General features: G+C 41.9%; 2 protein-coding genes across 2 annotated transcripts in view; one reads left to right on the top strand and one right to left on the bottom strand.

The window, feature by feature from the left end:
- The window catches only part of ryr3 (ryanodine receptor 3), a gene marked incomplete at its 5' end in the record, with an annotated part of 83,927 nt that extends 61,225 nt beyond the window's left edge, over positions 1-22,702 (top strand). The window contains 52 exon segments of the mRNA XM_079572619.1: positions 64-153; positions 218-358; positions 485-547; positions 2,483-2,558; positions 2,626-2,749; positions 2,844-2,959; positions 3,036-3,103; positions 3,177-3,298; positions 3,807-3,856; positions 3,933-3,993; positions 4,252-4,490; positions 4,586-4,667; positions 4,762-4,892; positions 4,982-5,100; positions 5,166-5,364; positions 5,564-5,658; positions 5,729-5,874; positions 5,946-6,033; positions 6,115-6,207; positions 6,343-6,510; positions 6,660-6,719; positions 6,832-6,966; positions 7,066-7,178; positions 7,877-7,973; positions 8,848-8,960; positions 9,030-9,081; positions 9,160-9,216; positions 9,289-9,388; positions 9,518-9,597; positions 9,682-9,758; positions 9,831-9,904; positions 11,835-11,849; positions 12,598-12,678; positions 12,758-12,846; positions 12,919-13,047; positions 13,124-13,228; positions 13,429-13,510; positions 13,594-14,914; positions 14,986-15,148; positions 15,309-15,395; positions 15,689-15,892; positions 16,099-16,229; positions 17,080-17,122; positions 17,243-17,370; positions 17,520-17,580; positions 18,284-18,430; positions 19,035-19,169; positions 19,579-19,735; positions 19,962-20,026; positions 20,092-20,192; positions 20,264-20,315; positions 21,711-22,702. Of these exon segments, the coding sequence (XP_079428745.1) occupies positions 64-153; positions 218-358; positions 485-547; positions 2,483-2,558; positions 2,626-2,749; positions 2,844-2,959; positions 3,036-3,103; positions 3,177-3,298; positions 3,807-3,856; positions 3,933-3,993; positions 4,252-4,490; positions 4,586-4,667; positions 4,762-4,892; positions 4,982-5,100; positions 5,166-5,364; positions 5,564-5,658; positions 5,729-5,874; positions 5,946-6,033; positions 6,115-6,207; positions 6,343-6,510; positions 6,660-6,719; positions 6,832-6,966; positions 7,066-7,178; positions 7,877-7,973; positions 8,848-8,960; positions 9,030-9,081; positions 9,160-9,216; positions 9,289-9,388; positions 9,518-9,597; positions 9,682-9,758; positions 9,831-9,904; positions 11,835-11,849; positions 12,598-12,678; positions 12,758-12,846; positions 12,919-13,047; positions 13,124-13,228; positions 13,429-13,510; positions 13,594-14,914; positions 14,986-15,148; positions 15,309-15,395; positions 15,689-15,892; positions 16,099-16,229; positions 17,080-17,122; positions 17,243-17,370; positions 17,520-17,580; positions 18,284-18,430; positions 19,035-19,169; positions 19,579-19,735; positions 19,962-20,026; positions 20,092-20,192; positions 20,264-20,315; positions 21,711-21,806 (6,621 nt within the window). The 3' untranslated portion in view covers positions 21,807-22,702.
- The window catches only part of aven (apoptosis, caspase activation inhibitor), a 40,107-nt gene continuing 36,038 nt past the window's right edge, over positions 21,631-25,699 (bottom strand). Inside the window, exons 4-7 of the mRNA XM_079572583.1 lie at positions 24,224-24,316; positions 23,646-23,932; positions 22,871-23,118; positions 21,631-21,802 (exon numbers count right to left, since the gene is read on the bottom strand). Of these exons, the coding sequence (XP_079428709.1) occupies positions 22,893-23,118; positions 23,646-23,932; positions 24,224-24,316 (606 nt within the window). The 3' untranslated portion in view covers positions 21,631-21,802; positions 22,871-22,892. The remainder of the gene's footprint in view (positions 21,803-22,870; positions 23,119-23,645; positions 23,933-24,223; positions 24,317-25,699) is intronic.

Raw genomic sequence — 25,699 nt, 5'->3', positions numbered from 1 at the left:
TGTGTTCAGCATGTTTTTATTTTCTTCCTAATGATGTTTCTCATGTGAGGGCTGTTGTCACAGGTGTCAGCTGGCTGGAATCTTGGGGACAGTATTGATGATCAGGCCAAAAGTCACCCTCTGCTGAAGCCGTATAAATCTCTGAGTGAAAAGGTACATGTAAACATCACAACATTATGTACCCCCTAAACAAGCACTAAACGTGTTTCTGTTGCAGGAGAGAGAAACCTATCGCTGGCCAGTGAAAGAGTCGCTGAAGAGCATGCTGGCAATGGGCTGGAACATTGAAAGCACCAATGAGGGAGAAGCCATGTTCCAGCAGCGAGAAAGTGAGAAGCAGAAGAAGGCAGAATCCGAGGTATTATGATCCATTGGTTGTCTCTTTTGAATACAACAAGCCAGTGCACTCATGATGTATAAGCTGTCAGAAGGCCAGCGCTGAAAAGTTGGTGATTTATTTCACATTTAATCATTGTCCTTGTAGGTTAATGGTTTCAGTCCTACTCCAGTAGACCTGCACAATGTCACTTTGTCAAGAGAGCTACAGGTCAGTCCTCATTCCCAACTTTATAAGCCCCCTCAAATATATTTTTTGTGTCATCAGAATGCTAATTTTATTTGTCTGTGAATTTTCTGCTTTTTTTTTTTAGACTGAAATAACATGTTAGAATATTTGTCATATTTTTGTCCTTGATTTTCAGACACTTAATATTCATTACATTATTATTCCATACGTGTTTTAAATTAAAAATTCACCTATTTAATGTCATAAATTAAAAATTTGCAGTAGAAAAAAATTCAAATGGAAAAATTCACCCTTAAAGGGGCTAGATGCAAGTTGGCCATTTTATTCTTACTACTGCCACCTCAGGTCATACATGCAACTGCAGTTTCTATATTAAGCTTGTGAATGACGGCACTTTGGACCTGAAGTAACATCTTTTTGAGTGACAGTGCAGGATTTTAGAGGCAGTTCTGGTGAACAAGTCCGGGCTCGTTCTACACATTAGGACATTGCTGGAACATGTAGGGGAAGGAAAATACTTAATTTTAACATTTTTAAACTCCGTATAGTCCCTTTAAAGGGGCTAGATGCAAGTTGGCCATTTTATGCTCACTGCTGCCACCTCAGGTCATATGTGTAACTGCACCTTCTATATTAAGCTCGAGCATGACTCACTGATGATTTATAAACTCTGTATAGTCCCTTTAAAATATTGAATATTAAAAAAAAATCTTTATTTTCAACAGTAGAAATTCAGAGAGTGAAATTCATATGGAAAAAATTACACAGAATTCCCTGGACATCAAGATCAATCGAAGAGCAATCGATCCAGAGTGAGTCAAGCCAAATTCAGCAAACAGTGCAAGGGACCACTCAAAATTCTTGCATTTAAACAATGTAGATAAGCTTAGGAACATCCAAATGTGTCAAAACCAAAACAATGCAAATTAGCTCTACCACTTAATGAGTATAAAACCAAAAAATGTTTAAAAACAATGAATAAAAATTTAACCGATTAAAAGAATAAATGGAAATAAAACAGACTAAAAAAAACAACCTAAAACAATAGAATAGATATAAAGACACAGAGGATCACACAACTCACGCAGTGTTAAAAGCCCGAATAAAAGTGGGTTTTAATATGAGCCCTAAAACACCACTGTTGGGGCTGTTCGGAAGTGGAGGGGAAGAATGTTCCACAGCTTGGGGCCGACAATGGAGAACGCTCTGTTCCTCATGGTTCGTCTTAGGAACTACTTGGAGTTTTCCCTTAAACCTCACGGTGTGCGGGGGTCGGTAAATTTAGAAGAGGTATATGATCATATTGCACCGCAGCGTTCTGGACTAACTGTAAACGATGATTTTGATTTATCCCAGAGTTAAGTGCGTTGCAGTAGTCCAGATGTGATGAAATAAGTATGGTTCCTATAACACCTCCTATAGCATAGGGACATCAGGATGTGCCTCATCAGCCCATAAGGAGCTAAGAACAATCCCACAAGCCACTGTGCTGCCTCCCGAAGGTTTCCGAACTCAGCCAATCTCCGCCCGAGTGTGAAATGATTGACAGTTTTGCTGCATCACATTTCATTCAATAAAAATATAAACTATGTCCTAACTATATGAAGTATAAAGCAGGTCATGCAGTGATAGAGCCACAGCAGCATTTGAAGGTTTTATGATAGGAAACCTATATCTATACATTGAATATTTTAAGGGTGAATTAATGTATTTCCATACATACATCGCAAATTTTACACTCTGAATTTAGACTCTTGCATTGGATGTGTTGAAAAATAATGCAGTAGATATTTAAAAGGTTAATTTTTCATTTAAAACACTTGAAAAATGTAATGAATATTCAGTGACTGAAATTCAGGACCAAAAGACTGAATCGCACATTTTGATGACACAAATAATTTTCCATACTCAAAAGAATTTCAAATACATGAGTATTAATAAGTATTGCGTTATCAGGGTATGGTTGAAGTAGTTTCAGAAAACTACCACAACATTTGGGCTAAGAAGAAGAAGACGGAGCTGATGAGCAAAGGTTTGCACAAATGAATGATTTGAGCTATGCATGTAACACTGACTGTGCTGCATATTTGAATGAACAGGAGGAGGGACCCACCCATTGCTGGTTCCCTATGACACCCTGACGGCTAAAGAGAAGCACAGAGACAGAGAGAAAGCCCAAGAGCTCTTCAAGTTCCTGCAGCTCTGTGGATATGCTATTTCAAGGTTTGCAAATACTATCACAAGTAATCAATGAGAAATACTAATTCATAAAAATGGATTAATACTTTCAAAATTGTAATGTCATCTCTGTCTATAGAGGTATGAAAGATATGGAGCAGGACTCGTCATCTATAGAAAAGCGCCATGCCTATAAGTTGGTCAAAACATTGCTTAAATATGTGGATTCAGCCCAAGAATTCATAGCTCATCTTGGTATGTTTAATTTTATCCACTCCATCAGACCTAACCATTCAAATGTAATGTTCATATGATGATGGATTTTCTTCAGAGGCGATGGCCACCAGTGGAAAGACTGACAAATCACCACATGACCAAGAAATCAAGTTCTTTGCAAAGGTTTGTTCATAACTAGACCCACCTCTACCCGGTTTTATTTCACTTTTATTGTGTTTTATTATTGTGCCTGCAGGTGCTACTTCCACTCATCGATCAAGCCTTCAAGAACCACTTTCTGTATTTCCTGTCTACACCCAACATGGCACTGAGCAGCTGCGGATGTGCCTCTAATAAAGAGAAGGAGATGGTCACCAGGTAGAGAAAAGTACATGTATTAGATGTGCTGCTTCTATTTCTTCACACTTTTCTTTAGACTCTCTGCCTGGCACGCCAGCCGTTCATACTTTCTTTTCAAATGCAAGAGTGACGGGAGTCCTGCTCACAGAAAATCATTTCCACCATACAATTTTAGCATGGTCCATCCATACCTGTTTATCTGTAGTGTGCTACTCAAACGTGGAAATATAGCATTTTCCATTCAACAATCTTGTATCATTCAGAGCCAACTTATCTCATTTCTCTCAATTCTGATTAAAAGTGTTGAGTGCTTTTGTGGCAGAAGATGTATTAGACTCCATGTCTGTTTTTTAGTATCTCCTACTGTGCATTTCTCTGATTGATTAACCTACCTGTCAATCATTGCCACCTGAATTCACGTAGATTAGAGGAGATGAGAACAGAAAAAAAGACTGTTGTCTGGTCTGGCTGGCAAGGCTGTCTGACTCTATTTAAACGCTTGCCTTCTTGACTTTGTCTTTTCTAGCCTTTTCTGTAAGCTGGCAGCTCTTGTCAGACACAGGATTTCTCTGTTTGGTAAGGTTCTAACTCCTGTGATATGAGCATTTGCCCTGAAGTTTGTATAGCTATAGGCATGTTTTTTGTATTGCAGGAAGTGACTCGGCGAACATGGTGAGCTGCCTGGACATCCTCGCACACTCCCTGGACACGAGGTAAGACTGTTTGTTTGTGTGTAACTATTTGCACACTGAGACAAAGGCTATGTTCAGACTGCAGGCTTCTATGCTTAATTCAGATTTTTGGGAGAAATCTGATTTTTTTTCCTTACAAGGTTGTTCATGCAAACAAAGCAGAATTGCGCCACTTTAGGCTGGGGTCTGAATGTAGTATGTTGGTTAATAATTTTACCTGTTAACTTTTTAAATTAAAACTATCACATGTTGATCTTTTTATGTTTACTCGTGGCCTAGAACGGTGATGAAGTCTGGGTCAGAGCTGGTCAAGGCTGGATTCCGCACCTTCTTTGAAAATGCTGCAGAGGATCTGGAGAAGCTTTTGGAGATGTTGAAACTGGGGAAGTTCTTACAGTCAAGGGCCCAGATGAAGAGTGTCAGCCAGAGCATCAACTACGTGACTGTGGCCTTAATGCCGGTTCTGGTTGCCATCTTTGAACACATCACGACTTATGGGTTTGCAGCAGATCTCCTGTGTTAGTGTGCCTTTTCATTTCAACAGTTTTTAGCTTTAAAGTTTTATTCTTTCATTTGGATGTTTTTTATCGTATGATTATCTCATTATTTTCAGTGAATGACATGCAGTTGTCCTGTTACCGAATCCTCGTGTGTCTGTACTGTCTTGGGACAGGAAAGAACATCTTTATGGAGAGGTGCCCTATTGACTTTGAATTTAAGCACAAACAACGACAAAAGAGAGGAATGTGTCAGAATATTATGTTAATGTATGTATCTCCTTTTACCTAGACATCTTCCTGCACTCGGGGAAAGCCTGGCTACTTTGGTGGGAGCTATGCCTGTAGCGTTTTTGGAACCTGACCTCAATGCCTACAACCCACTGTCTGTCTTTAACACCAAGACGCCCAGAGAGAGAGCCAGTATGTGGCTGAGTTCTTCATCTGCCATGTGGATAGATCATTAGATACAAAAGCTTTGCTCTAAATCAGAAGTTTTATTTTCTGTTCAGTTCTCAGTATGCCTGACACTGTGGAAGAGATGTGCCCAGAGATGCCCCGCCTCGACAAGCTGCTAAAGGATGTGAATGATATCTCTGAATCTGGAGCCCGCTACAGTGACATGCCACAGGTGCGGGGCAAAATACTATCTCAAGTGACACTGGCTTCAAAGTCTAATGAATATTTCTTCCATAGGTCATTGAAGTGATCCTCCCCATGCTGTGCAACTATCTGTCCTATTGGTGGGAGAAAGGTCCGGAAAACTCTGCTCCGGACGCCCTGTGCTGCACTATGGTGACTTCTGAACACCTCAGTGGCATCCTGGGAAACATCCTCCGCATCCTCAATAACAACCTGGGCATTGATGACGCACCATGGATGAAGAGAATCGCAGGTATTCATTTCACATTACATTTGTCAACAAGTAACTTTTAAACAAGACTGGGTTTGCAATGTGGCTCTTCAAAGATTGTTTTACGTTGTCTCCATTTTTTTCTATTTGCCTCCAGTCTGCAACAGCCAGTTTACCTTTTCTTTTTAGTATTTTTTGTTTGTACAGTAATTAACTGCAAGAATGGCCCTGTCTCTTCCAGTTTACTCTCAACCTATTATCTGCAAAGCTGGGGCCGACCTATTACGAGCCCATTTTCTACCAACTTTGGACAAACTCAGGAAGAAGACAGTCAAGGTAATTTGAACAGATAGAAATGTGTTCAGAAAACAGAGAGTGTTTTTTATAACACATTTAAATTCTGAAGGTTGCTGCTGAGGAGGAGCTGTTAAAGGCTGACGGCAAAGGAGACATCCAAGAAGCGGAGCTGCTCATTCTGGATGAGTTTGCTGTCCTGTGCAGGGACCTCTACGCCTTTTACCCCATGCTCATCCGATATGTGGATAACAACAGGTGTGCATAAGTAAAAAAAATATGCTGAACTTTGATGTCATCAATTATTGACATGCAGATTCCTGTCCCAGATCTCGATGGCTGAAGGAACCGGATGAGAACTCCACTGAGCTTTTCCGGATTGTTGCTGAGATCTTCATCCTGTGGTGCAAGTCAAATGTATGCTTCAATACTTTATATTTCTGTGTATTTTTCCTTTGATTCAAGTCTAAACAAATGTGACCTGTATTTTGGAAACAGAACTTCAAGCGGGAAGAACAAAACTTTGTGGTACAGAATGAAATAAACAACTTGGGCTTCCTCACTGGAGAAGGCAAGGCAAAAATGTCAAAGGTAAGAGAGGTCTCCCTGAAGTTACCTCAGTTATTACTAGAACTTAAATAGTTGTCTAAATTATTCTATAATATCATCCACAGCATATAGTCAATCATCACTCACATTCTTCCAATGTTGCATGTTCTGTTTTAGGCAGGTGGGGACCAGGAAAGAAAATACAAGCGGCGTCGCGGTGAATACTACTCCATCCAGACGTCTCTCATTGTGGCCTCTTTGAAGAAGATGTTGCCCATTGGCCTAAACATGTGCACCCCCGGGGACCAGGAGCTCATCTCACAGGCCAAACTCCGCTACAGTTTGGTGAGTATATGGGTATGAGTGTGACTTTAGGAATGTTTGTTGAGCCATGATCCAAACAAAGTACATCTTGACATGGCTCCTTAGAAGAACTCTGCCCCCTGCTGGTAATTTCTACATCTACTGTATAATGTATATGTTTTCTGTCATAGAAAGATACTGACGATGAGGTGAAAGAGCACCTGCGTCAGAATCTTCATCTCCAAGACAAGGTAACATAAAGCTTTATTTTTTTAATATCACTTTATTTGCATGGTTGGGAAAAAGTGTTTTTTCAGTTACTTTGCTAATTACAAAAGCCTAACATCCATTTCTATTTTGTAGTCTGAAGACCCTGCGGTCCAGTGGCAGTTGAACTTGTATAGAGATGTTGTGGTAAAGAGTGAAGAACCTGCAAACCCAGACCACACAGTGGACCGTGTGCAAAGCATTTCTGCAGCTGTCTTCTATCTAGAGCAGGTACAATCAGCACAGCATGATAACAGTACTGTTTTACAACACGATGAAACAGTATTTATGTATGTATCACACACTGAATTTTGCTGAATAACATTTCAGGTGGAGCAGCCTCTGAGAAATAAGAAGTGTGTCTGGCATAAGTTGTTGTCTAAACAGCGTAAGCGTGCTGTAGTAGCCTGTTTCCGAATGGCCCCTCTCTACAATTTACCAAGGTGAGAAGTACACCTGCTAGGTATTATGAAACTGAAATTTCCAATTGTAAAGTAGTGCCTTAAAAACACTCATTCCTAACACAACAGAAATAGCACCACTGTTGTGGAGGACATTTGTTTGATTGTATGCCCATATAAACTTTCACCTTCTTCCTAGTAACACCATGTCCTGTGTGTTTTTTACATAACACTTGCTCTTCCTCAGATACAAAAATAATAATTACTTCCTGAATGGCTATCGGGAGGTATGGCTGGAAAGGGCATTCAAAGCCTCCAGCTTTGACCGCCTATTCTCTCTGCTGACGGTAAAGTGAAACTATCAGGCAAATGCTTCATCCACACCCCTCCTCATCACCAGGAACAGGCCCTGCCCAGCAACCAGCTCTTTCCTGACTGTTGATTCTGATCGGTCAGCTTAAAGTTGACATACATTTACTATGGGCACAGAATACACTTTTAATGTAGTTACTCTTGTTTAAACTGTGCATGCATATCTCAATCCAAATAACAATTCCATGTTGTAAATGACCAGTCAGAGTCAGTGGGTCCCACAGTCCCCTCCTGCCTGAAATGCACTCCTGTAACCCCTCCCACTCATCTCTCCTTACTGTCTCCAAACTCACCAGGACCAGTCCTAATGCCACTGTTCCTCCCATTCCTCTTCATTCACCCCCCATTCCCTCATCTCCCCTCCCCAGGCATCGTGCTATCAACTTCTTCATCCCGGCCTATCAGAGACTATGGATAGAGACAGAGGAGTACTCCTTTGAGGAAAAGCTAGTTCAGGATCTGGCAGTAAGTACTGGGCTCGTGTTGCCCTCGTCCTGTGTGCCCTGCATTGGCACCCCTCTGCCAGTCCTGTCTGCTGAATGCTTCTTTAGCCCTGTGCCCGTTGAGCCGTGGGAGCGTGTTCGGGTGGGGGCCCCGGCCAAAGCATCACGGGGCCCTCGCTATAGGCGAACCAAAGCCTTCACACAGAGGTCCGTCAGGGGCCAGAGGCTGCATGACCACCTCAGGAGACCCAGAGCCCGCTCCAGCGCTCTCAGCTGTAGGAAAGCAGGCTATGCCTTTGTGAAAGCAGGGGTAAGGAGGGCTCTTCTATAGCTGTTTGGCTGTCAGATCTGGATCCAACCATCAGTTGTCTTTTTGCTGTAACTGTAAGTCTGTCAGAGTGAAGGTGTAACGTACAGATGTTCTGTGGCCGTGGTGTCAGTGGCATGTTTGCGCTCTCTTTTCATAGTCAATATTTGTGCAGATGTAAAGCAAATGACGTAAATGATGTGGAAGCTCAAGTATTTTGTCAATAACTGATTAAATGTGTAATTTTATTATTAAAAATTTGAAATTTACAAAATGGTCCTCACTTTTAGCTATTAGTGCTGTTTTAGCTGTTAGTACACTTTGTGACAGGGTCATTTTTCATGTGCAGCCATAATCATCCGTTGGCTAACTGCCTGCCTCTGTTTGATTCAAAAAAGCATGTGTACTAAGAATTGTAAGGTTCATTGTACTTTAATGTTCTTGTCCAGCTGTTTTCAATGGCTACAGAATAAGACGTTATCACATGTGCATGCTGTTTGAATGTAATCATGTTTTTTTTTTCTTCATTCTCAGAAGTTGTACATTTTGGGGGATTAGCTTAAGTTTAAAGATGTGTGGGTTTCTACAGAAAACTCCAGTCAAGATGGTGGAGGAGGAGGAAGAAGTAGAGGCTGAGGTTAAGCCTGATCCACTCCAACAACTCATCCTCCATTTCAGCCACAACGCCCTGACAGAGAGAAGGTGGGCCTTCCAAACCTTTTGTCATTTTTGCAGCACAGCAGTAAATTAAGAACATCTCATTTGTTGCAGTTACTTGGAAGAAGATCCTTTGTATATTGCATATGCAGACATGATGGCAAAGGTACTGATTTGAATTTGAAGTTCCTTTCTCTTAAAATGTTTTATTCCTTTTTGTTCTAAGCATTTCATATCTCTGTAGAGCTGCGCAGAGGATGAAGAAGAAGAAGAGGAAGAAGGAAAAGAAAAGACATTTGAGGTTTTTGATTAATGATAGAATGCATGCAAATAATGCACTACACAATACTTACTGAACATTCAATCCTTTCAGGAAAAGGAGATGGAAAAGCAGAAGATCCTGTATCAGCAGGCAAGGTTGCACGCCCGTGGAGCTGCAGAGATGGTGCTACAGATGATCAGCGCCAGTAAAGGTAATGTATAAAATCATTTGTCCAATTCCAAAACATTTCTGCATACCTCAATTTCAAGGCCGAATAACTTTAACGGGGCTTTCAGACAGTCCGGACATGGCTACTAATGTTCTCGATGTCCGCTTTCAGGTCGTTTGGGCCCTATGGTGACCTGCACCCTCAAACTGGGCATTGCCATCTTAAATGGAGGCAATGTGCAAGTTCAGCAGGTGTTTTGATATATCATGGGACTGATGTGTTTTGATTATGAATATGAAATGAGAGTAAATGTATATTTTCCTTCCTAATGTCAGAAAATGCTTGATTATCTGAAAGAAAAAAGAGATGCAGGTTTTTTCAAAAGCCTGTCAGGACTTATGCAGTCTTGCAGGTAGGAAGTAAAAACATGTTTTGCTCAATATGAAGATTTGTGAATGTATAACCCTTTATCATGTTTTCCCAGTGTCCTGGACTTGAATGCCTTTGAGAGACAGAATAAAGCAGAAGGACTTGGGATGGTGACAGAGGAAGGTTCAAGTAAGTAATGCACTTGTGTTTATTCATTTATGCATTTATTTAATTAACAAAGCAGCAAACTTTATTTAGCCAGGAAAGTCCCATTTACATTCATAATCTCAGGGACCAGGGATCCTTTTGCACATACAGTGGGGCAAAAAAGTATTTAGTCAGCCACCAATTGTGCAAGTTCTCCCACTTAAAATAATGACAGAGGTCTGTAATTTTCATCATAGGTACACTTCAACTGTGAGAGACAGAATGTGAAAAAAAAATCCAGTAATTCACATTGTAGGATTTTTAAAGAATTTATTTGTAAATTATGGTGGAAAATAAGTATTTGGTCAATAACAAAAATTCAACTCAATACTTTGTAATATAACCTTTGTTGGCAATAACAGAGGTCAAACGATTACTATAGGTCTTTACCAGGTTTGCACACACAGTAGCTGGTATTTTGGCCCATTCCTCCATGCAGATCTTCTCGAGAGCAGTGATGTTTTGGGGCTGTCGCCGAGCAACACGGACTTTCAACTCCCTCCACAGATTTTCTATGGGGTTCTACGACGAGTTGAGTTTATACCAAAAAGTTCTACTTTGGTTTCATCTGACCACATGACATTCTCCCAATCCTCTGCTGTATCATCCATGTGCTCTCTGGCAAACTTCAGACGGGCCTGGACATGCACTGGCTTAAGCAGGGGGACACGTCTGGCACTGCGGGATTTGATTCCCTGTCGTTGTAGTGTGTTACTGATGGTCACCTTTGTTACTGGTCCCAGCTCTCTGCAGGTCATTCACCAGGTCCCCCCGTGTGGTTCTTGGATTTTTGCTCACCGTTCTCATGATCATTTTGACCCCACAGGATGAGATCTTGCGTGGAGCCCCCGATCGAGGGAGATTATCAGTGGTCTTGTATGTCTTCCATTTTCTGATAATTGCTCCCACAGTTGATTTATTCACACCAAGCTGCTTGCCTATTGTAGATTCACTCTTACCAGTCTGGTGCAGGTCTACAATTCTTTTCCTGGTGTCCTTCGACAGCTCTTTGGTCTTGGCCATAGTGGAGTTTGGAGTCTGACTGTTTGAGGCTGTGGACAGGTGTCTTTTATACAGATAACGAGTTCAAACAGGTGCCATTAATACAGGTAACAGGTGGAGGACAGAAGAGCTTCTTAAAGAAGAATTTACAGGTCTGTGAGAGCCAGAGATCTTCTTTGTTTGAAGTGACCAAATACTTATATTCCACCATAATTTACAAAATTTAAATTCTTTAAAAATCCTACAATGTGAATTCCTGGATTTTGACATTCTGTCTCTCACAGTTGAAGTGTACCTATGATGAAAATTACAGACCTCTGTCATTATTTTAAGTGGGAGAACTTGCACAATTGGTGGCTGACTAAATACTTTTTTGCCCCACTGTATATCTTTAAAATTGCTAATGCTGAACCATGCCAAATAAAGAAAGTAATCAAGTCCAAAAGAAACTAGTGTTTGAGGAATCCGAATTAATTGCTGGTACAGTGTTTTTCGTGCTGCTGTATTTGCAGAGGTGAGTTGAACATACAGGCTGTTGCAGCAGGATGTTGGAGCACTGAGAGCAGAGAGGTGGTCTGTGAAATACTAACACAAGTGTCTAATCCAGAGGACATGGTCCAGCATTAATCCAGCTTTCCCCCACGTTCCATTAAACTGTTTGTCTCCATCACATATTTCCAATGAGTCTCGTGTTTAACAGTTGAGTGTAACTATCTGTGCCTTTGTTACAATATTTTACTATAAATTAATATTTATTTGGTTATTGATAGATAACTGCATGATACTTAGTTTTACACCCGCAGTTGATACTTTTGTACATCTGTATTGTAACCCAATGTCCTCTCTTTTTGCTCATGTCTTGGTGAATTCTTTGTCTCCTTCGTGTCATTTTAAAACCCATCGATGGCAGTCCACACTCAGCGGGGTAAATAGCAAATGTAGATTGCCCTGATTTGGCTATGCTTCACCCTGTATGTCCTCTTCATTTCTGTGGTCCATTGTCCCTGCTTTGGTGCCCAGCCCCTGCCTCAGTGACCAGGAACACCCTGTGCATGCAGTCTCTCTCCACATACACTGCCTGTCCTGTGTGACATTGTTCCCATGATCTCCTCTTAACAGTTACTAATGCAGCCTTACTGATGCTCTGTCCTGGGGCACAGTGCCACCTCTAAGGGTTTGACTGAAGGTTTTCACAGCCTAAGCAAAGCTTTGTCTTGCTTTGTATTTGGGGCTCATTTCAAAAAGCTGGTTTCTGTATTTTAACTATTTATTATATTTTAACTTTCACATGGTTTCTACCTGCTCATACATGTCCTTTGCACATGCCTTTTAGCTCTGCTGTTGGTGGTTTATTTTTTTCATGAACAGTGTAACCACTTTTGTCCCTTGCTCCTGTGCTTCATCAGGCTGGGCCGCGGCCTGCATGTGAAAGTTATCAGGCTTCCTCCAGCTTTTGGATTTGTCCTAGTGTTTTATTATTATAACCACAAAACACACTTTGGATTCAGTTTCCAACCTGCAATCTAAAGACCATACATTTCAAAATTACATAAAACCTTTCCTGCTTGCCTCATATGAAATACTATTGAAGGTAGTCTCCCTATCCATTTCATTAAAGACAACTGCAGTTTTATCGAGTTTGAATTGATTTTAATAAAAGCCTTTCCTCAAAGGTTCAAAAGTGCTACAAAATGATGACTTTACCAAAGACTTGTTCCGGTTTTTGCAACTCCTATGTGAGGGGCACAATGGAGGTGAGGCCTTCTATCTTTACATTTCTATATTCCTGTCTTCTCTTGTGCCTGTTACTGATAAAGGACAACATTGTACCAGATTTTCAGAACTTCCTGAGAACACAGACTGGAAACACCACAACAGTCAACATTATTATCAGTACTGTAGACTACCTGCTGCGTCTTCAGGTTTGAAAATGGCAGTATTGGCAATGATTGTATTTGTGTAGTTTTCATGTACTCTCTCCTTCTGCCCTACAGGAATCCATCAGTGACTTCTACTGGTACTATTCGGGTAAAGATGTCATCGATGAGACTGGAAAACTTAACTTTTCGAAAGCACTGGATGTGGCCAAACAGATATTTAACTCCCTCACGGAGTACATTCAGGTGAAGCATGGTCTAGTTATGGAGTAGTCTGTGTAATTGTTTGATCTGTGTGTTACTCTCTCATTGTTTCCCTCAGGGTCCATGTATTGGGAACCAGCAGAGTCTGGCACACAGCAGACTGTGGGATGCCGTTGTGGGCTTCTTGCATGTATTTGCTAACATGCAAATGAAGCTCTCCCAGGTAAAGCACAGTTTGTATTTGGTTGTTAGTGATTAGACTGCTTCTTAGATGTGAATTAAAAATAATGCACTGCGCAATGTGACAATTTTGTGCCAGAACTGTACAATGGCTTCTGCAGCACATGTAAAACAAAAGTACAATTGTATTTATCATATATATATACTTTTACATTTAATGCAATTGATAACATTTTGTGATAGGATTCCAGTCAGATTGAGCTCCTGAAGGAGCTGATGGATTTACAAAAGGACATGGTAGTAATGCTGCTGTCTCTACTCGAGGGTAAGACGAAATGACTTGCCCAAATGACAAATGCATTGTTTGTCATTGACACTTGCTAATGCATGCTCATGTCACCCATGTAGGTAATGTAGTCAATGGAACAATTGGTAAGCAAATGGTGGACACCTTGGTGGAATCTTCAAGCAACGTCGAGATGACCCTGAAGTTCTTTGACATGTTCCTGAAGCTGAAGGACCTGACCACGTCTGACAACTTTAAAGAGTATGACCCAGAGTGTAAGGGTCTCATCTCAAAGAAAGAGTTTCAGAAGTCTATGGAGAGCCAGAAGCAGTACACTCAGTCTGAGATCGAGTTCCTGCTGTCCTGTGCAGAGGCCGATGAGAACGATATGTTCAACTACAAAGAGTTTGTGGAGCGCTTCCATGAGCCGGCCAAAGACATTGGTTTCAACATGGCTGTGCTGCTGACTAACCTTTCTGAGCACATGCCACATGACTCTCGTCTGGGCAGCTTCCTGGACGTGGCAGAGAGTCTGCTTGGTTACTTTGAGCCGTATCTGGGCCGTATAGAAATCATGAGCAGCGCCCGCATAGAGAGAGTGTACTTTGAAATCAGTGAGTCGAGTCGTGAGCAGTGGGAGAAGCCCCAGGTCAAAGAGTCCAAGCGTCAGTTCATCTTTGACGTGGTGAACGAGGGAGGAGAGAGTGAGAAGATGGAGATGTTTGTCAACTTCTGTGAAGACACTATATTTGAGATGCAGCTGGCTTCTCAGATCTCTGATCCTGATGAGGTGGAGCAGGCTGAAGAGGAGGAAGAGGAGGAGGCTCACAGCTTACATGAGGAGTCAGGTGAGGAGGAGGCAGAGTCCGCTTCTGCTTTTACCAACGCCTGTCGCTCCGTCACGAACAAGATTGCAAATGTCCGCCAAATGGTCTCACTCAAAAATCTACGCAAACAGTTCAAAAAAGTAAGGAAGCTGAGCATCAAGGAGGTGATCACCGGCTTCTTCTCCTTCATCTGGATGCTCTTCACTGGCTTCTTTAAGGGCATCTTCGGTGTGATCTTTGGCTTCTTCCACCTCATCTGGTCCTCCATGTTCGGCGGGGGCCTGGTGGAGGGAGCCAAAAACATCAAGGTCACAGACATTCTTGGAAACATGCCCGACCCAACCCAGTTTGGCATCCATGGAGATGCCGTAGAAGGGGAAAAGGTGGAGACCCTGGAGTCAAGAGGCAGCTTCGACAACGCCACGGCACCGACCGGAGAAGTGGCTGAGGCCGACCTGATGTTGGAGCTCCTGGGATCGTCGAAAAAGGAAGGAGGGAAACATGTAGAGCCTGGTCTGGGAGATGTGTCTGAGCTCAGCGAGGGAGCGGATCACCACAAGAAGAAGGCGGCGTCTAAACCTGCCGAGACCAAGGAGAGTGAGCCAGAGAAAGCAGAGTGAGTCAATGTAGTAATGACACCTGCCCTGTCAAATATGAGAGTCATTGTCTGTTTTGTCTGTAATGCAGCACAGAGAATCAGGAGAAGGAGGACAAACCAAAGGAGGAGGAGGCCAAGGAGCCCACTGTGGAGGAGAAACCTAAAACTAGATCCAGTCAGTCCAAAGAACCTTCTCCTGCTTTCATGTCTAGTGTATTTGCCGTTCTGGACATCTATAAGAACAAAGCTCTGGTATGCATGCATGTCACTCAGGTAGTTTCAGACTGCAAACAACATATTTGGCAATTTGTCGCTTGCAGTTAAATTTGTTTTTGTCAGAACTGATAACTTGGGGTGAAATGAGTTTGTAGTGTAAAAATGACATTATGAATCTTTCTATTCTTGGGCACAGAACTACCTGGCTCGCAACTTCTACAACCTTCGATTCTTGGCGCTGTTTGTGTGCTTTTCCATCAACTTCATTCTGCTCTTCTACAAGGTAACTTCACATTAGTGTTATTACAGCTTGACACTAGTTCATTAGGGGCATAAAACATTCATAAAACCTGGGGGTATTAAGGCCTAAAAATAAGTTTTAACACTATTGATCAATGATCACCAACTCGATTCTGATCTGCACTTGCAACGAACAGAGCGCACGATGCAGCGCTCTGCAGATATTGTGATTTTAATTGTGTCGGGCTCGGTCGGACTCGGACACAAATATCTAAATGCCTATTGGGCTCGCAAAGGACAATTTAAGTGGTAATCCTGTTAAAAATGTGTTTGAAGGTGACTGGAGAGACGGAGGAAGAAGATGAGGAGAGCAGCTGGGGAGGCGAGGAAGAAGAAGAGGATGATGAAAACACACTGTTTGACATGGATGAGTTTGTGCTTCAGGAGAGCACCGGATACATGTTGCCAACACTGCGCTTCCTGGCCGTCTTCCACACGGTCATCTCTCTGCTCTGTCTGGTCGGATACTACTGCCTCAAGGTACACACTGCTCCCGCTCCCAGCTGCATCATGGACTAGTGCTAGTGTTCTGTGATGTATTCAACATGTTGCTCATTTTAGTGTTAACCTCTCAGGTTAAAATGTAATGCAGTATGGTTGGGAGGCTTTCACTGTTGAAGAAAGGTATTTGAATTGTTACAAGGCTGTAACAAATATCCTTGCACGTCTGGCTGTGTAACATGTAGGTGCCTCTGGTGGTGTTCAAAAGGGAGAAGGAGATTGCCCGAGAACTTGAGTTTGATGGTTTGTACATTACTGAGCAGCCCTCTGATGACGACATCAAAGGCCAATGGGATCGCCTGGTCATCAACACACCGTGAGTACTTTTAGTGAGCACACGAAAAATGAGGGATGTGGTGGTGTTCACGATTTAGAATGTGATGTCATAATGTCAGATGGAGGGCAGGGCCAATACACCTCTGTGGGAGTAATGCAGTTTTTGTAAGAAATCTCCAAAATGAAAATTGACAAATGTTTTTGATCGTATTTGATCGTGATTGGATTCACAAACCTGTGATATTATTTTTATGTCTGAAAGTCCTTTCTATTGGACAACACAACATCACGGTCATGTTTTCACACATTGTCACCACTTTTTGACATTAGTTCAAACAGACAGAGGAGATAATGAACTTTGTGACAGTTTTTGTGTGTGGATGTGGATTCCTCCAGTAATGACTGAGATATTAGCCAAAAACCAAAGACATTAAAATCCAATAATTGTGAAAACGGCCTCAGAATTCATTAGTATGATGCTAACAAAAGAATAAAGGAATCTTTTTTTATTTTTTAAGATGCGACACAGATACTGAGACAGATGATGCTAAGAGGATGGCACAGTAAAAAACCCAAGCTTGTAGAAAAAGGTGGAGACCCAAATCCAAATAAAACCCATTATTTGATCTATATTTATTTATTGACCTTTATATTTTTTGGTAGAGTTTATACATTTTGGGCAGAACTGTGGGCTGTTACATTGATGTCTTGTCACAAAATAAAGTGCAAATACATGTGTCAGGTGTCATTATCGGTTATTGGTATTGGTTCAAATTTCCATTATCGTGCATCCCTACTAAAAATGATACAATGTTAATAATAAACAGATACTCATGTATTGCAGTGTGGTACTTGTAATGTTATGTATATTCTCTCAACTTTTCCTGCAGATCTTTCCCAAATAATTACTGGGACAAGTTCATCAAACGCAAGGTAAGAAGCATTGTCTTTTTTCTATGTTGTCTTTACTTTGTCATTTTTGACAATTCTTTATTGTGACTCATTCAATTGTGCAGACTATTTCTAAATCTAGAATGTTTCCACTGTGTGTAGGTGATTAACAAGTACGGAGACCTGTATGGGGCTGAACGCATCGCTGAGCTCTTGGGCCTGGACAAAAGTGCTCTGGACTTTGACCCCACTGTGGAAACTGTGGAGAAGGAGGCCTCGCTGCTGTCCTGGTCTGACTCTTATTATGTTACATACAATATAAAACCATAGACTGCCTGTGTATGGCAGCACTACTAGATGTCATGTGTTAAACAGCATTTTAATTCTCTTCAATCATTGGCATTAGTCAACAAATAAAAATGTATTTGTCCCCCGGCAGGCTGAGCTCCATTGACACCAAGTACCACATCTGGAAAATGGGTGTTGTTCTGACGGATAATGTAAGTGCACTTCAATAGAAATATACAAATATGACAGTAGGCATAGCAGATGTTAGCTGTTAGATGTTAACCTGTTTAACCAGGTTAGTCCCATTGAGATCTTAGATCTCTTTTACAAGAGAGACCTGGCCAAGATGGGCAGCAACACTTGGTTTCCATACATTTAAAAACATACACAACATTAGTTAAAACATTCACACACCGATGATCTGGACTGGACTGACATCACAAGAGACTTGAAACTATTTAAAGAAATAAGGTCCGTTAATGAACATACATGGGACTCATGCATGGAAACAAGCCACACCAGATTGTAGCCATGGGCTAATTTCCATCTATTGTCTCATGGTCACACACACAAACTTACTCTCATTCATCCTGGCTTTTCTTGACATTGTATGTCAGTGGTCGCTGTCACCTGGTGAGTGTGACGTGTCTGTCCGACCGCAAAAAAGGTCAAGGTATGGCTTGACATTTACTTATCAAAAGAAATATTGCATATGAATTGTTTTAAGACTATGACCGTTATGGATACATAATGCAACATATGAGATCAAAAGAAAATATGCAGGAGGTTATAGTTAAAACAATGAGGTTTTGGTTTGATTTTGCCGTCTTAAGTGCCATAGTTTCACGCTTTCACATTATGTCTGCATATCTCTGTAATGAAATGATTATTATCATGTCCTCTCCCTTTTCACAGAACTTCCTATATCTCATCTGGTACACCAGTATGTCCATCTTTGGACACTTCAACAACTTCTTCTTCGCTTCTCATCTGCTGGACATTGCTATGTGCTTCAAGACCCTCCGCACCATCCTGTCCTCTGTCACTCACAATGGCAAACAGGTGTGTAAAATCGCCAGCAGAGGGCGCCAAAGGAGAGACAGAGGGCGGATGATGTAGCCTGCTTGTACCAGTGTAAGACCAGACTGCCTTTGAAGCTAAGCAGGGAAGGGCCTGGTTGGTACTTGGATGGGAGGCCGTTTAGGAGCAACAGGAAGCCTGGGGTGACTGTAGTGTCAGTGGTTGGTCGTGGAAGGAGGGGCCGATGGCTGGTAGCCACGTGAGGGCTCTAGTATAGTCGGTCTATCTCGATGTACAGGCATCATACAAATGCCCCTCAGCCCTACCAACTGAGCCACACTAAAGTACTATTCTCAGTCATATCTGTTCATACTTTTCATTATGGCCAAATAGAGTAGTCAGTCATTTTAGGATCCTCAGGAATCTGTCACACACAGAAGGCTGTGCAGCTAATATCATTTAATCAAAGCGCACTCTCAACAATGGTCAAAATAAATGATTGGAGTGGTGCTTTTAATGGACAGGTCTGAATGGAAAATGTCATGTCTCTCAGCCCTACAAACACTCAAGTACAATATTAGTTTGTCAAGAGCCAGTGTTTAGGCCCAGGTCTGAACACTTTGTAACTTTGCCTTTGGTGCTGTAGCTGGTGCTGACTGTGGGCCTGCTGGCGGTGGTGGTCTACCTCTACACTGTGGTGGCCTTCAACTTCTTCCGAAAGTTCTACAACAAAAGCGAGGACGAGGATGCGCCGGACATGAAGTGCGACGACATGATGACGGTTTGTCTCGCCACACAAAGGTTCTCTTCAAGCAGAAAAATGCAGACTTTCTATTGTACCCGGTAAATTATAGACATGTTCAAGGCCAGATGAGATGTGGCAGTCTGGAAAAATTCTGCTTTGTCTGCCAGCACGTCAGGGCCATCGTACTGAGCTGCGTGACATGGTTAAATAACTAGTCTTTGTCATGGCAATATTATTAGGATTTGGGACATTGTAGTGAACACGCTGTTAATTACATTTTTATTCCATCGAAAACGGATTTTGAAACCATTGTAATGATTTATTCTAGAGAAACTATTTTACATATGTGAATAATTACATGAATGCAATAACAATAGACGTATGAATGCCACGAATGAGAGGATAACATTAAATCCAAATGACATGTGTTTGTTTTGTTGACCAGTGCTACTTGTTCCATATGTACGTGGGTGTGAGAGCTGGAGGAGGCATTGGAGACGAGTTGGAGGATCCTGCAGGAGACCCCTATGAACTCTACCGCATCCTCTTCGACATCACCTTCTTCTTCTTCGTCATCGTCATCCTGCTGGCCATCATTCAGGGTGATTACATTCATTCATTCCAGTTTGGAAAAATATACAAGGGCAAATTTAAATTCAAATCAAACTTGTCAACAAAATCTAATGATGCGAATGGAAGCTTGAGTTAGTTGTATTCTGTCAAGTCACTTGTGGCGATAAGCAAAGCTCACACAACCATACTGCGCATCTCCAAAAAGCACAAGTCGATAAAGTTATGATTCATTTATTCATCTTCTACCTCCTCCAGGTTTGATCATTGATGCCTTTGGTGAGCTGAGAGACCAGCAGGAGCAAGTGAATGAGGACATGGCGGTACGTTCTACAGTATTTTTCAATGAAATAAACAAATACATAATACAATTGACTTTGTCCTTCAGACCAAATGCTTCATCTGTGGCATTGGAAATGACTACTTTGATCGAGTGCCTCACGGATTTGAGACACACACTTTACAAGAGCACAATCTGGCCAACTACCTGTGAGTGAAAGAGAAATATTTGAAATAGTATTGTGCCCTGAACACGTGCTCAGCATTTCCCCCTTTTGCAGGTTCTTCCTGATGTACCTGATCAACAAGGATGAGACTGAGCACACGGGCCAGGTCAGCAACACGCTCTTCACACCGTTCATGCCATCCAGACAGTTAATGACCACTGCAATAATACCCAATTTAAACAATACCATCCGTTTCAGCTGGACAGTAAAAAACAATAGAATTTATTTTGATCTTGTGACACATTTGCGGCTGAGGGTTCATTCATACAACATGGAGAAAAGCTTTTCATTTTCAACTCTTTTTGAGCAAGAAGTATTTCAGCAGTTGATCCGAGTTTACTACAGACAGTCTTCAAATGTGTCACATTGACTGCGAACTCACATTTAATTTTTACTAATGAGACGTCCTTGATGTCCCAGCACGGACTGTTAGCTAGTGTTCAATCCCAATACGACCCACACTGACTTAGACAAAGCACTTTGGATCCTATAGTCCTATAGTCCACCCATCATCACTCTATAGCAGCTTTAATCAGGACTAAAATTACAATCAGTGTGATGTTGGTTATTGCCTGCTTTAACATTTGAGGCTTTGACTTATCAGTGGCATTTACATAAATAACATCGAACTATAAAGCAGGCGTTCATTTGTTAAAGGCATAGAACATAGATCATAACATGTTTTACTGAAGCCCTAGTGCGAACAGACGCCATGAGCCTGAACTACAAACTATACAACTATAAAGTGTTGCTTTGTGCGGTACTTATGCAACGCTCTCAAGTGGGTAGGAGCATTGCACAAGTGGTCCTTTGCAGAAGGAAGAACCAATGCGTGGGTTTCTTGGACTGGTATTTCTCTGCATCTTCTTGTCCATCTAAGAGACACAAATTTAGCTTTGAGGAAATAAAACTCGTATTGGCTGTAGAGGAAGCCGTCAGATATGAGTTAGTAGTGAGGCTGGAGGAAGTGTGGCTAATTTGCGACAGAGATAACAGAGTTGGTGTCCTTCTGGGTGCAAAAGTCTGAGACCATCTGGGCTGCAGTCTGTCAGTGGCCAGTTGGAGCCAGTTCAATCGATGTGAAGAAACAAAGTGTATCACACACAACATGCCCAGAGTCAGCTGGCCAGGACAGTTGTAGCCCAGAGAAGTCACCGGAATGTAAAGAGCTTTAGGCTATTTAACCTTTCATTTTACTGTTCATTTAAAGTCGCATATGTCCATTTGGCTCAACGGAGCTTTAAGCCACAGAGAAAAAGAGTAAATGTGACATATACTCAGATTTGTTGCAGCTTTTATTTGATTTCAGGAAGCCTCTGGTCCTGTCCATGCTCTCGAGTGTACACCAAAATATAAGACAGTAAAGCAGCGATGAGTGCTAAATGATATTACAGAGTTCCTTAAAGCCACAGGCACAAAGGTCCTACAGTCCCCATGTCCCAGGCATCATATCTCCTGTGCTGCAGGTGCTGATGATGTATTTGCTCTTGTTCCGCCGCAGGAGTCCTACGTGTGGAAGATGTATCAGGAGAGGTGCTGGGACTTCTTCCCGACTGGAGACTGCTTCAGGAAACAATATGAGGACCAGCTGGGCTAACGAGGACAGAAACACAAACTGAACTTAAAACCTAATCACATGCCAAAAACAATCGGACTGACAGACTATTGACAAGACATCTTCCACTTTGGATGAGTTGCTCATCTCTGCCCACCATAGTGAACACGTCACGACTCCACGACACCTCTTTATGCAAACTCTTGCTTTGATTGTGACTCACTTTGCCTTTTCACCTGCTTTAACTCAAACCTGTTGCACGATTGGTTTTGTGTGACATCTGTAACACTGGAGGGTTTACAGCATGACAACTGAATGTTTCAATTTGCACAATTTTAAAGAGTAACACTCAAACATTACTTTCACTTAGGACTCGACAGATGCGCTGCTAGTCTCAACCCACTCATCATCCAGTCCAACGAGACCTGCTTTTTACCTTTTTAAAGATGGTTGGAATCTGTTGACTAAGTCGTTTCTGGTCTTGGCTCGTTAGTTGTATTTCCAGGACCAAAGATGACTCGTCAAAGTGCCGCTGTGCCTTATAAGAAACTATGCAAACTACATTTCTATCCCTCCTGACACAAGCTGCGCTCTAGTTCTCTATTAGTTACTCGCAAGGATTTGAGCTTTCGCTAGATTTGATGGCTTTCAGATCAAGATTGAAAATCATTTGTTGTATAAAATGTAACTTTGCGAAAATGTTGCTTAGTTTTTTTTTTTTTCTCAAGCTTTGTCTGCTGTGTCCACTTACGTCCACAGCACCGCCGCCCTGCGAGCTGAGGAGATGCCTAAACAAATCTAGTTCAAAGGTTTATTGAACTCACAAAATTGCTATTGTTTGGCCATTTGTACTTAGTAGCTTTGATAAAGAAACTGTTATTAGGATCAGAGGGAGGAAATGAATAAAGTAACTGACGCAATAAAGACATTGTGTTTGCCACGTTGTACTATCTTCTGTGACTTTACGACCTCCTGTTTCCAGCTTTCTCTCAGAACATACAATTCTTTCTGAAACATCAAATACAGCGGGGACATTCTGACACCTTCAAACATTTGTACTCGTCCAGGACAAGCTGAAACTTTGGGCCACTCTCTCTGTAAGTTACCTTTGTCCTTGTGTGCTCAGGGTCAGGAGATCATGCTGTCCAGCCAGTCCTCAAGCTCCTCCTCCGTCAGCTCCTTCTTGACAGAAGCCGCAGTGACGTGTTTGTCTCGCACTTCCTCCTCCATCTCGTCTTTTTCTCTTACCACCTCCGGTACATTCTTCTTCACCTCTTCACACGCTGAAGAGGAAAAAAAAATACTGACTTGTGATACAATGACATTTTCGTAACAGTCACAACACTTCAGACAACTTTATACAAGTGTGCAACAATGACAACGATGAGGCTGAAGCTGGTTTGGCAAGTGAACTTTTAACTTTAGTTTTTGTGGGTTTGAGTAAAGTAAAGTGAAAAGCAGAAGCTTCTAGGAGCTCAAAGTTTTGTTTTCAATCCAATCACAGATGTAATTTTGTATCGTGTCATCCCGTATCATTCAGTTTAGAGCTTGGCCTGTTGATTTGGCAGAAGATGCTACTGTTTCTCAGTTTTCTGTGTGCTTTTCATTTCTTCCTTGAGTTAGATGTTAGGTTTGTCTAGTCTGGCTGGACAAGCTGGGTAATAATGGTAGCAGCTACACAGTGTGGGTTTCTACTAGATTTTTTATTTTTCATCTGCTGGGAATTAATTTATGAGCTCTGAAATGAAGAAAGTTTTAGTGCAGAGCGAAATCGAAAACCATAACAACTCACACTTAAATACTGTTTAAATAATTAGTGTGGCCCTATACAAAAAAAACAAACAAAAAACCATCAAAGATAGATGCAATAATCTGCCATGCTCACCTTTTCCTGTTGAAGCTTCCTCTTTTTCCAAATCTAAATCTCTATGTTCAGAGGCAGGTTTCTGTAAAGACAGCAGTTTGTCCAGTTCCTCCTCCATGTTCTCCTCTGGTGGTGGAGTAGTTTTCAGAAGCACCGGGGAGCTGACTGCCTCTGACGCTGCAGCGCTTGTGTGAACTGGACTGGGGCCTTTAGCAGCGGCTGACGGAGGAGGGATCGACACGCTGATCCTGGACACTTCCTGTTTGGAAGAAAGCTGAGGCGGAAGCTCTACTGGAGTGGAGATCTACAACACAAAATTATCCCAAAAAGTTGCTTCAAAGTGACACAAACACCCACAAGCCCCTGATCTACTCTGCAAGACATAAATGATTCCTATTCGATATAATTTTAGCACTTGGATTATATTTGCTAGGTCCTCACTGCTGTTTCACATATATCTACCACAAAACTGCACCACACAGTACACTTTGTAACAGCCTCATTTCCACTCCACTTTGGATTTGAACAACGTTTCCCCATGGCATTTCCGAGTGCCTCTCCACCGGCTGCTGTGTGCCCTGCTGGAGTTCTGTACCTGGATGAGCTGAGCCTCCAGGTTGAGTCTGTCATGAAGAGGCACTTGCTGGAGGCTCTGAGCCAAAGCCGACAGGTCCACGAAGGCAGACATCTGGGGAGAGGCAACAGAGGCGAGCTGAACAGGAGAGGCACACTTGCATATTTAAGAAATGGGTACGAGCAATGTACAGAGGAATTATGATTACAGTACTGCAATATCCATGCAGCAAGACACATTTTATGAGCTCATGGTTGAGAAAAAAGATAACAATAATCATACACAATACACACCAATTGTTTTTTTGTAATTAAAATGGTGACAACAATACTACAACCCACAAGCTGAAGTCAAACGGACAGGACCTGAACCCGCTGGATCAGGACAGGAGAGACTTAACGCCCTCCACCACACCAGGACAGGAGTTCATTTGACCTCATCTTTATGGATGTGCTATATTTGATTGGCAGTAGCTCAGTTAATACTGTGCCATCATGACCCAATGGTTGTAGGTTCAATTCCTTCTCCCACAGACACTGGTCTAAAGCCCAGTCTGTAACCTTAAAGTGTATCAAGTCACATCCTGCTTCATTCTGCAGAAAGGTGTTGATTACATAAGTAATTAGTGAGACCTACAGTATTTAAACTGAGTGAGGCGAGTTCCAGGGTTAAAATCGGTGTTGGTTGAAAGTGGCTTTAGCTCCGAGTCGGTAAGATGATCAGTGACGCCCGTGATCCAAAGGTTCTGAGTTGGAACCTCAGTCGTGCATGTACGCTCTGATCAAAGTCAGAGAAGCAGTCGCTCAGACACTGGTGCTTCCACCAGACTGGACTGTCTTTCACTGAAGTTGTTTTATTATTAAGTGTTTTTAACCAAATTGCAATTTGACAAAAAACTAAGTCAAATCAACAGGACCATGACCCAGGTTAGACTTGACCACAAGATCAGGACAAAGACTTCATGCCCTGTGTCTGAGCCACTCGACCACTGAAGACACCGGCAGGAGGTATTTTTACCTACATTTATGGATGTGCACAATTCATAAGCACAAAAAGCATTTGGAGTTATTTTGTGTATGTAAACATGTATGTTTTGTGACACGTTTTAAGTTTGTGCTCCATACCACATGGTGAAGAAGAAATAAAATGAAATGACAATATTATGTGATCTGACATGCTGCAGCTGTCCACTGGCTAGGCTGTGGGAAGAGCTCCAGACTTCTACAGAATAATTTCATGGGATTCTGGGGATTTTCTTTCGTTTTATTTTTTTGACAAATCCACATTTTCCATCTTTTGAATATTCAAGCACTGCTCAAAGTGTAGCGCCTCTATTTAGTTAGTAACATGGTGCAGTTGGTTGAAACCCATGTATTTCAATGGCACATTTTTGCCGTTGCCATGGCAAAACGTTTGAAGACACAGGTATGTCCTCATTGGCTCGTTGCATTTTAACAACTTTACCATCGTATAGATATTAATGAAAAAGAAAGCGGC

Source organism: Gobius niger (assembly GCF_951799975.1).
Source record: "Gobius niger genome assembly, chromosome: 15".
In the NCBI taxonomy this organism is placed as follows: Eukaryota; Metazoa; Chordata; class Actinopteri; order Gobiiformes; family Gobiidae; genus Gobius; species Gobius niger.
Note: the sequence above shows the minus strand (reverse complement) of the source record. Positions and strands in the feature narration are given on the sequence as shown.